Source organism: Pantherophis guttatus, chromosome 1 (genome assembly GCF_059756535.1).
Source record: "Pantherophis guttatus breed Tessera chromosome 1, ASM5975653v1, whole genome shotgun sequence".
NCBI lineage: Eukaryota > Metazoa > Chordata > Lepidosauria > Squamata > Colubridae > Pantherophis > Pantherophis guttatus.
In genome coordinates this window covers 108,076,436-108,090,440 of record NC_142063.1, presented here as the reverse complement: position 1 = coordinate 108,090,440, position 14,005 = coordinate 108,076,436, and the positions used below count along the sequence as shown (strand labels likewise).

At 38.6% G+C, this 14,005-nt stretch overlaps 1 protein-coding gene across 5 annotated transcripts in view; it reads right to left on the bottom strand.

Annotated features, from left to right (window-relative positions):
• SLC25A22 (solute carrier family 25 member 22) overlaps positions 1-14,005 on the bottom strand; it is a 67,959-nt gene that overhangs the window by 32,607 nt on the left and 21,347 nt on the right. Inside the window, exons 1-4 of one of the 5 annotated variants that reach the window (XM_087880589.1) lie at positions 7,054-7,124; positions 6,479-6,593; positions 5,494-5,562; positions 2,845-2,970 (exon numbers count right to left, since the gene is read on the bottom strand). In XM_087880589.1, coding sequence (XP_087736715.1) covers positions 2,845-2,970; positions 5,494-5,501 — 134 coding nt within the window. In that variant the 5' untranslated portion in view covers positions 5,502-5,562; positions 6,479-6,593; positions 7,054-7,124. Of the gene's footprint in view, positions 1-2,844; positions 2,971-5,493; positions 5,563-6,478; positions 6,594-6,956; positions 7,311-14,005 lie in introns of those variants that run through there. The other 4 variants (XM_034416816.3, XM_034416814.3, XM_034416813.3 and 1 more) reach the window with 4 other exon arrangements.

Below are 14,005 nucleotides of genomic sequence, written 5' to 3'. Positions count from 1 at the left end.
AGGGAGGTAGAGAAAAAAGGAAAAAAAACATTAAGTTTCCTTTGTCTCATAAATGCAGAGTTAACTAACAAGAAGCCAGGTGAGAAAGAAAGACAGAGCAGTGTACAAAGATCCTTCTTCTCATCTATCTCTCACCATTTTCCTCAGTGCCAAAAGGCTCATAACTACAAAGAGATGACGATCTCCAAAATCAGTTTTATAATAAAGCCTGAAGACCATTTTTCTCTAGCCTGGAAATACCTGATGTAATAATGTAATTTGTTTAACAGCCTGAAATTTATCTTCCCATCTGTCACCAGAGCATGTGTCAGGGGAACTGTAGTCAACAGATTCAAATAAACAAAGCGCTTTTTAAGGTTCCCATTCCATTGCTTCTCTCATGTTGTGTGTTAACCATCTTCGATTGTCAGTATAGACTGCATTAATCCTTCAATGACCTTGCTGCTTGAAACATGAAAGGGCAATACCCAAGCAATGGAATGATGTTTTTAATGTTTTTATCCTACAATAATCCTGGGAGATAAATCAGGCTGAGGAAATGAGTAGCCCAAAATAAACCCAGTGATCTTATGTTGATGACTAAGTGGGAAATAGAACTTAGATCTTCCAAGGCCAAAGTGGAAATTTTTATCCTTCTATTTTGTCCAGATATAAAAGGATGACTTCAATTGACACATCCAACCAATATCTTTTAGGCATGTTGATTACAGTACTCATCACACGAGCATGTAAAAATTATCATAAAATAGATATTTGGAAAGGCAAGTACAGAATGTAATAAAATGTTTACTGTGTTCAGCTCCTGATGTTTGATTGTGTTATACAATCAGGGGCTACTTTCAAGGCAGATACATCTCTGAATATTTCCCTGAATTTTTAAGAACTTTTCAAGTATATTTGAAGCTCTGCCATTATTGAAAGATTGAGGAATCTGATAAGGAAAAATATCTCTGAAACGTTGACCCAATGGGTCACGGCTATCTAGTATACTAATGCACAGCTGGTTCCAGATTGTACTCAGAGAGAGCTCAACTGTTCTTCAGTAGACTAGAGGTGCTAAAGGTTCAGCCCTGGGCTCCATACTTTTTAATAGTTTTATGGATGACTTGAGGATGACGTGGAGAGAATACTTATTAAATTAAATCTGTAGGTGAAATAAAAGGGGGTGGGGATAAAATAATTAGGTGTAATGATCAGTGCACCAAACTAGAAACCAAGAAATTGTGATTCCAGTCCTGTCTTAGGCACAAAGTGAGTTGAGTGACCTTGGGCCAGTCACATTCTCTCAGCCCTAGAACAAGACATGAACAAGCCACTTCTAAAAATAACCTTGCCAGGAAAACTGCAGGGACTTGTCCAGGCAGTCATGATGAGTCAAAATTGATTTGAAAGCATGAATAAAAAAGTGCCCACAGGACAGAAATAAGATTATCTTAATAGGATTGCAGCCCAAAAAAGCAAATGAAATGTTAGCCTTTATTAACAGAAGTATATTTCCCAAGTCACAAGAAACTAACATTTCATTTCATTGACTGTTGTTGAATTCTGCCTTAGATACTGTGTACAGTTCTGCACACTTAACTGTAAGGAGGATTCAGACAAATTGGTAAGGCTTGAGGATGACAAATTATGTCTGATGAGAGAGACTGAAGGAATTGGGAATGTTTAGTTTTGAGAAGAAAAAAACCAGTGAATAGGATTTGATAGTACTCTTCAAGGATTTGAAAGGATGTCAGACAGAAGACGGTCATTAGCTATTTGTATATGTTGGAATAGACCTAGAAAAAATCCAAGCTCAGTCCACAGTTAGCTATGAAAACTCAGTGGATGACTCTGAGCCAGACCTTTTCTCTCAGCCCAACCTACCTCACAGGATTGTTGCGGGGGCAGAAGGAAGGGACATCCCTATGAAAGCTCCTAGAGAAAAGGGTTAGGGAATAGGGATCTAATCAAATAAATAATTATGCTGAATCATCCTAGAGAGTAGAATATTGATCAATTAAGTTACAGGAAGGGAGATTTTAATTGAATGTGAGGAAAGATTTCCTAGTACAGTTGAATTAATTACTCTGAGAGAGGGTAAGAGAACCAGTTTGGTTTAGTGGTTAAAGGCAACGCCAGAAACCATGAGGCTCTGAGTTCTAATCCAGCCTAAGGCATGAAAGCCAGCAGGATGACTTTAGGCCAGTCACACTCTCTCAGCCCAACCATCTCTCATAGTTGTGAGGAAAACCCATCTCTGTTGTGAGGAAAATACAAGGAGGAAAGAATATTATACATGTTTACTGCCTTCAGTAATTTAATAAAGACAGTATAACAATCTGATAAATAAACAAATTTCTTTGTTTACTTACTACATGTGCATTTACAAGTGTTCCAATAGTGAATGGCAAACAGCAGATTTGCTTATCTATCACTGATGCTTTAATATGGATTCTTGCACAAAGCAGGGTTGGATTCAATGGCTAGAACGATTGCTTCCATGATTATTTTATTTTATTTATTATATATTAAAAATGTATTATAGCTACCCAATGGGTTAAATGGGTTATGTCTATTTTAGCGATAAAGCAGAAATGTCTCTCATAGGCACCCAGCTTTTAAGATTATTATAAATTACTATAATAGCTCTAAAAAAACCCTCAATTAACCAAAACACTGCGATGCAGTGTTGGTAAACTATCTTCAGATTGAGGTTCTACTAAAAATATGCAGCCTGGAGAATCTCAGTAAATAGTTCCACAGGATCTTTGTGCAAATATTACCTAAGCAATTCACGCAAAGGAACAAGTGATTAAAAAATAATAGTGCTTTCTTTTCTCTTTAAATCTGTGAGATACTTACATACTGGTGTACATCCTGTAGCCATTCTGTTGGTTCTGTAAACGTGTTTTTGCCAAGTCAATAGGAAACACACAGGTGACCCCAATGAGCCCAGCTATGCCTCCATTGATCAGCTTGGCAGGTAAACTGTAAGAGAGAGAGCACAGGGGTTCATTCCCAAGAAAATAGCAAACCAGTCACAAAAGGCAAGAGAAATGTAGATAAATGCCAGACTGCAGCATCTTAAAAGATTTTGGTACTTTCACAGCAAGTTTCATAAACTGGAAACCACTGAATCAGGACTATATCTGATAAAGGGGGGAACTTATCACTGAAAACTGACTGTGTTACAAAGGATTTAACTCTTTCAAAACCGATCAAACCCTATCCCTGTTAATTCAAGAACATTTTCTGTTCTCTGTATGTGTAGTTATTTCCTTTAACTTTATTTTTCAGAAATCTTTTTGTAACATTTCTGAAAATCTACCCTCCCATGGTATATAAAACTTGGCTCTCAAATTTATTTCCGCAATGCCACAGAGGTTAAGAATTTAGAAAATGATAGCTTCTCCTACTTTACTATGGTGATGAAATGTTATGGTTTACAACCCACAATAGCTATATGTTAAGTCAAACTCAAGAAATCACACTAAATGTAATGTATAAAACCATATAAAAGATTATAAAACTCTTAAAAGTTTTTCATTTTCAAACGGATAAGAATTTCCTTCAGTCAAGTTTGACTTTCTACTAATGATATGGCTACATCACCAAGATTGTTAGGTGCTTTGAATGATGAGTTTACAGTTAAGACATCTCATTGAATTCAATGAGAGTTAACTCTCAGACAAGCTTGTAACCATCAAATCTACAGGAATCCCATGGTTATCATACTTAATTGAAAAGAAAAAAGGATGTATAGAATCCTTACAAGTTCTCCAACAGTATAAGAACTGTATGGCTATACTTGTTTTAACAGAATTATTGACTTGACTTTCAAATATAATGGCCAAGATTAGAAGGCCAATCTCTAAAAGGGAGAAAGAAAAGATACCAGCCTCAGAAAGTGTAGCATATTCTGCTCTGCCTGTATCAAGAATGTTTACTGGACGGGAGGGAGGGAGACAAGAGAGCAAATACAGGCAGTTGGTTAAAGAACTCTGAGGATTTTCAAAAGACAGACAGTTGGAGGTGTATCATGTGGAGTTGTAAGACAAGACAAAACATGTGGGAGTTCGTAGGTCAAATATGGGCTTTATAAAATATGACCTTTCCTCCAGATCAGCGGTTATACCATCTAAACCACCTTGGGTCACCTTGGAAATTTAGAAGATTAGAAAAACATCTCAAGAATATATATTCTGGCGTGAATCCATTCTGTTGCTCAAATCTTATACAACTGATTAGAAAATATTCCTGCATACAATGTAGAGCTGTTAATCTTTATATGAGCCTAAATTTAAAATGAAAAGAAATAAAATACTGGTTTCATTTTGAACACTTGATGCTTGAATCAAATACAGAAACTGTTTAAGATTTGCTTATGACTAGCATGCAATTTTGTATTTATAGTTCTTTTAAAGAATCTTCATATGCATTTTTCTAAAAATTATCCCAATCAAAAAAGGTACCAGTACAAAGAATTAGTAATTCTCTTACAACTGCACATCTTCTTGTGATCATCTGTACATTTATAAATATGGTGATTTGTGTATGTAAAATCCCATTCAGAACCTTCTAGAGTTCTGGTAGGGACCCATCACCCTACAACTAGTACAACACCTACCAACATCTACAAACAAATTCCTAAGACTAATGCAGTAGATACAAATTTTATAGTTATAAAATTACCATAAAATATGCCGAGTTAGAGGGCAGGTTGTAGAAACTTCTGCCAAGTTTTAAGTTTTAGGGTGGGACATAGGCATATCACTCTTGAATATGATTTTCAGAGACCATGATAAAGAACTCTTCTCTAAAAACATTAGATGGGATGGCACTAATTGAATACTTATAGTCAATTGTAAGAAGACAATTCAGATTCCTGACAAACCTATCCTACTTTTCTTTATGGGGAAAGGAGAAGTATTGGGGAGGCAACAACAAAAGACAAAGAGAGAAAGAGAATGAGTGGCCTCATACACTATTAAATCCCCCACTGCTTGAATCCCACCTACCACTGAATTTTTCTGAAGGGAATTAAAATCCGCTTGTCTATGCTTTAAATCATAATCATAACATCCCTTGATACAAAACTGCATTCACTGTCTGATTAAAAGTTGATCCATAATGCTTGTCTTGGGAGAAAATTAAATGAAATGGAGCCATTCTTGAAAAAGAATGTGATAATTGTGGACCTAAGCAAAATAGAATATTATACTCAGAATGCCTTTTAACAAACGGAAATAAAAAATAAAAGCTAGGTCAAGATTTTGGAAGCTATCAACTGAGTTCCAGGGTTCAGATTAATCTTGTAGTTAATTCAGGGGTTTACTGAAAATTAGATTCCTTAGGGATTCTACAAAGCAGAAAAATAAAATCCATGCCATTGCCTAGACAACTCACCAGAGCATGTTAACATTGTCTGTAATAGCGTACCAAGTATCTGCTTAACAGAACACAAGCAGGAATTCAGTTCTGTTTTAAGAGATGTTTTTAAAACAAACATACCTGAGCATCCTTTATTATTGTGACATCACAAATCAATCCAGTATTTAAGTGGTTGTCACAGTTTAAATCCTATAAAAATCACATTTTATCTATGAATCAACTGCAAACATTTACAATATCAAATATTGTGATTTATTAAAGAAATTGCTATGCCATAAGTAATATTACTATATTGGGGATATAGTTTGATAACCGTATCCCAATATATATACATTCTGACCGTCAGAAAAGATTGACTTACTTTACATGTAATATGCAACAAAGATTTTTTTAAAAAAAAATCTAGAGAAACTGAAGGAATATATTATATAATTTCAAATCTTATTTCAATGACCATTTTATTCCTCTACTGGAAGAAGTATATATACAAGGGCCTGGACTATCAATATTTCTGATACACATATAAACTCCTCTTCATCTTGCCCCTTCTACAGTTTTTCATCGTTTAATCTTTCTATCAATCTTGTCTGTTAGTTACATTATCCTTTGGAGGGCTATGCCTCTTCCCGTTTGTATCCAGTGAACAAATATGCACATTTGCAATGCAAATCATTCTGATATAGATACTGTAATAATCTTCTATTGTATTGCAGCTACAGGCTACAATTTCCTCCTATTTTTATCCTGGAACTATAACATATAAACAAATATACAAGTTGCATTTCACACAAAATTTCAACTTACTACGTATTCAGAAACCCTCCTTTATAACCATACATCTACAGATGTAGAAGATGTAAAACAACAACACACCTCTATAGGATAATCTCTCTAAATTTACCAATTTTGAGAAATTGGCCTGTCTAGATGGCATTTAATACAATGGCCAATGAAAATGAGTATATAGAAGACAGATTAGGGAAAAGAGAAGTAAAGGCAAAAGGAAGATGTATTTTGGAGATAGAGATAAAGAAAATGGACTGTGTGGAAACAACACAAAGGAAAGGAGACAATAGCTAAGAGAGGAACAGAAAAAAGCTCTTACCTAATCTGTTTATCAGCCATTTAATTCAGTTCTGATCTTGTAGAAACAAGATTTAGTCTTCCAAAAGTCTTCTAAACCTTTGGGGTTACAATCACTTAATTCTGCCGTTGGTTTTCTAGAAAAAGATGGAAACAATATTAACATTATTAGCCATGGTTCTAGCCATGGTTATCCTTGTATACAGGTAAAAATGTTTTGATAAAAGTTTCCCACATATTTCCAAGAGAGATCTGATGAACTTTCATGCAAAAATAGCTAAAATGAAGAAAAATGCATCTTATTCCAATTGGTCACAAATGGTAAAAGGAAATGAATGCTCAAACATTATTTTTATACTTCAGGCACATTACTTGTGCTACATCTGACCATTCTTTAATTTTGCAATCCATATGAAAGACACAAGCAAGCCATTTCTTTCTGTACTGCTAACCTTAACTCATGGGAAATATCATTTAGATATTTCCCATGAAATATTTACCAAATGGAGCTATTTCATCCGGAACAGAAATTCCGAAGTACATTCGGTTTTCAATGTATTCCCAGAAAGATCATTTCAAGCTCTTCCTGCTACTTACTGAAGCAAGTCAACAAGCTCAGCTGTAAGAATGACAGCAAAATCCTCTCCACCCACCTCCCATACGGCACTGAGGCATTTGCCAAATGTGCAGGCTCTTTGGAAAGAATCACAAGAGAAGCGAGGCTGCCTGCTGAAAATTGTTGCGAAGGATACAAGGAAAATAAAGAGAGAGAGAAGACAAATGGTTGTTATTTCTGCTTCACACGAATTTCCCATTAAGTAACTATGCAGCAAAAGAATTGGCAACATTCTTATGCAAATCCAGAAAAATAACTTGTATTTAAGACAGAGTTGGTTGGATTTTCAGATCTATTTCACGTAAACACAAGTTCAGCACTTCTCAAAATCCAAACCATGGAGGTAACTTTTTTTTTAAAAAGAGCACTAAAGCTAAAAATGACTATGGTTATAGTTTATTTATATTTAACAACTGGGCTACATTAATAGACTTCCACTAATAAATTATTCATTGCTCAGGGCAAACACCTTAACAATACGTCAAACCATTTTACAGCAATCTCCAAGTTTAGATAGAAGGCAAGAAGTACAACATTCCTACAAGGTGCTAGAAATTCCCCAGGGACTAAGGGTGAGCTATTGGGGAGGGGGGGAGAGAATTTAATTATTCCCTTTAAATATATTGCAATCAGAACAGGAATCCTGGCAATTACATTGCACCAGGAGATTCACACATAAAAAGTGAACAACTATTTTAAATCCAGCACATAGTACATCGCAAGATACCAGAACATCAGAAAATGGGTCAACAGAACAGTTCACCTATTCATCAGAACTATCAAGTGATCTCATCAAGTGATTTATTCATTTACGTAGTGTTTGTTCTGCTTCACTGCAGGGTTTGTTTGTTTGCACTGTGCTTCCCTAGTTCTCACAGCAAACTCATCATTACATGATGCAATGAGGGGTTTGTTCTTCACCAGTTTATTGTACAGTCTTATAGCCTGACATGACTGCCCCAAGATCATCAGCTGGCTTTTGTGGCTAAGGAGAGACTAAAACCTGGGTTCCCTTGTTCCTTGTCCAGCTTTTTAACCACTACACCATGCTTGTATTCCACAAAGTTATTTATATTACTCTCTCTCTCTCTCTCTCTCTCTCTCTCTCTCTCTCTCTCTCTCTCTCTCTCTCTCTCACACACACACACACACACACACACACACACACAAAACACACAGTCCCTAACTTATGACCACTATTGGGATCGGAACATCTGTCACTAAGTGATGCAGGTGTCAACTGAGTCATGTCCAATTTTATGATCTCTTTTGCTGTGATCATTAAGTGAATCCTATGGTATGTATGTATGTATGTATGTATGTATGTATGTATGTATGTATGTATTTATATATATATATATATATATATATATATATATATATATATATATATATATATATATATATTTCTATACCGCCCTACTCCCGAAGGACTCCCGCACAGCCAGACAATAAAAACACATCCATACAAAATTTAAAAGTAGAATAAAATCAAATTAAATAGTTTTGGCTCCGACAAATTTAAAACCCCGAACTGATTAAAACCAATTTTAAAATTGAATATATAAGATACTAAAAGATATTTAAAAATTGAAAATCTTTTATGAAAGAGAGAGAAAATTAGGCCAGGCCCGCCTGGTGAAATAATAAGGTCTTTAAGGCGCGGCGGAAGGTGCGCAGATCCGGGATCCTCCGTATCTCTGGGGGGAGCTCGTTCCAGATAGTAGGTGCCCCCACAGAGAAGGCTCTCCCCCTGGGGGCCGCCAGTCGACATTGTTTGGCTGACAGCACCCGGAGGAGCCCCTCTCTATGGGAGCATACCGGCCAGTGGGAGGCTATTGGTGGTAGTAGGCGGTCCCGCAAGTACCCAGGTCCTAAGCCATGGAGCGCTTTAAAGGTGGTAACCAAAACCTTGAAGCGCACCCGGAAGACCACCGGGAGCCAGTGCAGCTCGCGCAGGAGAGGTGTTACATGGGAACGCCATGTCGCTCCCATTACCACCCGCGCGGCCGCACTCTGCGCCAGTTGGAGCCTCCGGGTGCTCCTCAAGGGGAGCCCCATGTAGAGAGCATTGCAATAGTCCAGGCGGGAGGTGACAAGGGCATGAGTGACCGTGTGTAACGAGTCCCGATCCAGAAAGGGACGCAACTGGCGAATCAGGCGAACCTGATGAAAAATCCTCCCGGACACGGCCGTCAAGTGCTCTTCTAAAGACAGCCGTGAATCCAGGAGGACGCCCAAGTGGTGCGCCTTCTCTGTGGGGGCCAATGATTCGCCCCCAATAGTCAGTGATGGCACCAACTGACTATATCGGGACGTCGGAAACCACAGCCACTCAGTCTTGGATGGGTTGAGCCTGAGCCTATTCCTCCCCATCCAGATCCGCACGGCCTCCAGGCACCGAGACATCACTTCAAGGGCATCGTTGGGGTGGTCTGGGGTGGAGATGTACAGCTGGGTGTCGTCCGCGTACTGGTGGTACTTCATCCCAAAACCACGGATGATCTCGCCCAGCGGCTTCACATAAATGTTGAACAGGAGGGGCGAGAGGACCGACCCTTGCGGCACCCCACATATGAGGGGCCTCGGGGTTGACCTCTGCCCCCGTCAACACAGACTGCGACCGGTCAGAGAGAAAGGAGGAGAACCACCGCAACACAGTGCCTCCCACCCCTAACTCTTCCAGCCGGTGCAGCATGATACCATGGTCGATGGTATCAAAAGCCGCTGAGAGATCTAACAGGACCAGGACAGAGGAGCATCCCCTGTCCCAAGCCCTCCAGAGATCATCTACCAACGCGACCAATGCAGTTTCCGTGCTGTACCCGGGCCTGAAGCCCGACTGAAACGGATCTAGATACGTCGTTTCATCCAGGTGCTGGGGGAGCTGTTGCGCGACCACACTCTCAACAACCTTCGCAACAAAGCGAGAGAAGGCTTCTTGAGGAGAGGCCTCACCACTGCCTCTTTCAAGGCAGCAGGAAAGTCACCCTCACCCAGCGAAGCATTTATAATCCCCTGGAGCCAGCCTCGTGTCACTTCCCGGGAAGCCAGCACTAACCAGGAGGGACACGGGTCCAATAAACAAGTGGTCGCGTTCAGTCTACCCAGAATCCTGTCCACGTCCTCAGGGGTCACAGGCTCAAACTCATCCCAGATAACATTCTCAAGACCTGCCCCTGTCTCTCCCCCTGAGATTACCCAAGTTAAGTGAATCAAGCTCTCCCCATTGACTGCTTGTCAGAAGCCCCTGGGAAAGTCACAAATGGTGATTGTGTGAATCGGGATGTAAATACATGTCAGTTGCCAAGCACCTGAGTTTTGATCATGTGATGACGGGTTACGGCAATGGTTGTAAGTACGAGCTCACTTTTTTCAGTGTCATCAAAATTTCAAATGATTGTTAAATCAATGGTTGTAAGTTGAGGACTACCTGTATATATCCATCCATATCCATTGCAATTTAGCCTTTAACTACAAAATGATAATAGAAGCACAGCATACATACAAAACAGGACAAAACTGAAGAATTCAGCTTCGAACACATTGTACTAGTAGAGCAACAAATGATGATGAAACAAACTACCACCCAGTTTATGTACAACTTATTGTGAAAATCTCTCTTTGACTATTCAACTGTGGCAGCTATGAAGCAACCAGCGATTCATTCTTAAGATAGGTCCTACTAGAGAGAGCTCTATTGCACCTTTACATTCTCATATATAATTGGGCCAGGGATGATTGTTATCTGGAGAATTAGCCAACTATAAAATTAACTCTTTCGGTCCACAGAACAGAAAGGTGAAGTGACATAGCACAACTGTGTTCTTTACCAATAAGGAACAGTGACCTCCATTCCTTTAACAATTGGAAAATCTATGCATGTTTTTAGAATCCATTAGAAGTTACAACTGATATTATAACTGTTTCCATTCATGGGAAGGCAGAGACAAGGAACTAAAATTTCCAAGGCTGTCTCTCAACAATATGCATCATTTTTTAAAATGTATTTTGTTTCTCAGTTCCACAGTCAGAACTGGAGCTCAACCACCAGTTCCCATCTTATGATTCAGATTCTCTCATTTATTCTCAGAAAAATGCACATTCAAAGAGCTGCAAATGCAGAAGGCAACCAGCTGTTTGCTTTGCTACAGCAAGCTGTCCTTTCTCCTTGAGCCTCTTCACAATCGCATCTTTTGGAATGAGTCACACTGTTCCCTTTCAGAGCTGTGAGGAAGTTTGCAGTTAACTGCAATACATCCTAAAAGAGACTGTGGTTGTTGTATATGGTGATGATAAGGGGGCCTTCATAAGTTCTGCAAAAAGTCACAAGGGTTGCAACATTATTGCTATAGAGTTTCTTGTCACAATTTTTGGCCAAGGGCATCCTGTGAAGCTAGACAGCTGCAGCTTGTCCACTGAACTATGGTTAAGATACTTACTGTGATGCATGACATAGGTCAACATCTGCTGTCAGGCTGTCTAGAATCACATCTTAAATTGGGAGATAGTAAGTCACAGCCTTTATCCTCATAAAGTAATGCACAATTATTTTATCTCCCATGTGAAAATAAGCCCGCCTGCCAGCCAACATAGCAATATTAAGTTTGAAGAAAGAGAATAATCTCAACTTGCTTTCTGAAAAATGAGTGTTTTATGAATGGAAGATGTTTTGCAAAGGTATGCATAATATGTTCTCAACATTATAAATTTGCCCTCAAACAGTAGAAAGCCGTAATCTAATAAAGATCTATATGCAAATGTCCAAAATGTTCATCCACAGTGGCAAACTGTTTAGTTAACAATTCTTATATGGCAAATATCTTAGAAAGAAGCCAATCAAAATTGTTCTTTGTAAAGTATCCCGACTCCTATATAGCAATAGTACTTAGATGGTTGCTTGCCTACCATCCTTGAGGACAATCACCTGATTCATAAGCAACCTTTTTTGAATATGTTTCTGAACATCCATCTGAAACTTTTGTCAGTAGTATTATCCTTCCTTACAAGTACCGTGTTTCCCCGAAAATAAGACCCTGTTTTATATTTTTTGAACCCAGAAATAAGCACTTGGCCTTATTTTCGGGGAGGTCTTATTATTCTGGGGCACGTGGAGCAAGACGGGGCTTCTCTTGCCAACTTCCCTGATTTCCAGCTCTGCATTTAAATATTTTTGGGGAGGGCTTATTTTTTGGGGGAGGCTTATTTTAGCGCATGCGCTCAAAAGCCCGATTGGGCTTATTATCAGGTGGTGTCTTATTTTAGGGGAAAAAGGGTATGAACCAAACACAAATAACTACGTTTGCCATACAAACTTTCTTACAAGTTTGAGCCAAACACAAATAACTACATTTGTAATATAACTACCGAACATTAAATTTACTCATATGCATTTTAGTATCTTGCTGACACTAAGATGACTTCAAAATTATTCCATCTTTGATTTTCTTTATTGAAGGTTGGGGAAAGCTTTTTGGGAAAAAAAATATGCTCATTCCCAGAATATGAATAAAATTATTGCTCAAACAACTAATAAAAACAACAATAAAATAAAACATGCATTTGGATTTACTTGTAGTGTGGTTGTATTTTTATTTTATCTTATTTTAAATTGGGTATGTTTGATATTGTATTTTTTTCTCTGTAAACTGCCTAGTCATTTTGATTGTTGCAACAAAGAAATATGTTTAACAAATTAACAAATAAATCTAAATTGTATTCATATACAGTATAAATATTTGAAAGGTAACTTTTTCCAGCATTAAAATGCCAGAATTAGTTAGTTTCCTCTGCTGAACTTCTGCTACCCATGTCCTAAAGAAGAAAAAACTTCTGACAGTAACTTCCCTTGTTTTATACAACTATAAAACTCTTTGTCTTCTAGGAGACACTGGCAATATCCCAGAAGAGATCCATGATGACAGCTAAATTTATCTCAAACTAGTCCATTTACAAGCTTTAATCCAGTGAATTGTCCAATTAAGCTCCTGTGGTATTAACTGTACAGCACATTTTAATTCACAATGGACTAGAGCTATTTTGTGCTCTTTTACAGCATTACAATCAGAGACCAGAACATTCCAAGCTCAATCTGGTTCAGACGAACTTCACTTTTAATCAGTAAACCACCAGGCAAATCCTTTTTCTCTAGTTCATGTTCAGCCTCTTGGCTCCTTTGAGCTAGGATATGTGCCCCAAAGCCTCACTTCAACAGTCCTCTGCAAGAATCACTGCAGACTTTGGCTAAGAGCTCTCTTTCATTACCCATCCTTCTCCTTGGGAAGAGATGATATTGAGGAAAAGAAGAGAAGAAGTAGGTCAAAAGTAGAGTTATCAGAAAAAGAAAAGAGAGGACAGCGAGAAATAGTATCTTGTCCTACTTTCAGCTCCACTCCTATTCCTTGCATTGTTCCTTTTTTCACACAATCAATTAGCTCTGCTGCTTTTGACGCAAAAAAGGTTTGCCATCCCCAACTTTAGACGTAATCCCACTTCTCCACACATTTATCCCAATTATCCCATCTCTCTGCAGATGTCCTTAAGTGGCCTTCACTGTCTCCTAATATCAGTCAGAAAGGAATCGTAACTCAATGACTCAAGAATCCATAGCTGCATTCCAGCAGTGAAATCCACTTACCTTCGCTACCAGTTTGGGAATGGGACTGTGCGCACACGCCTCTTCTACGCATGCACAGAGGGTAAAAAACGGGACGTAATGATGTCCAAGTGGATGGGCGAAGCCTCCCGTCACTGGCGCTACCGGTTCGCGTGAGCCGGATAGATCTGGCTGGATTTCACCGCTATTGCATTCTCACATTCCTATTTAGGCTTGTTGCTCCCTTTTGTTTTCACACATTCCTTTTCCTACCTCTCAGTTCTACAAAGGAACTCCTTCACATTCTTCAGTCTTTGCAGAGCAGGAAAATCTGCATG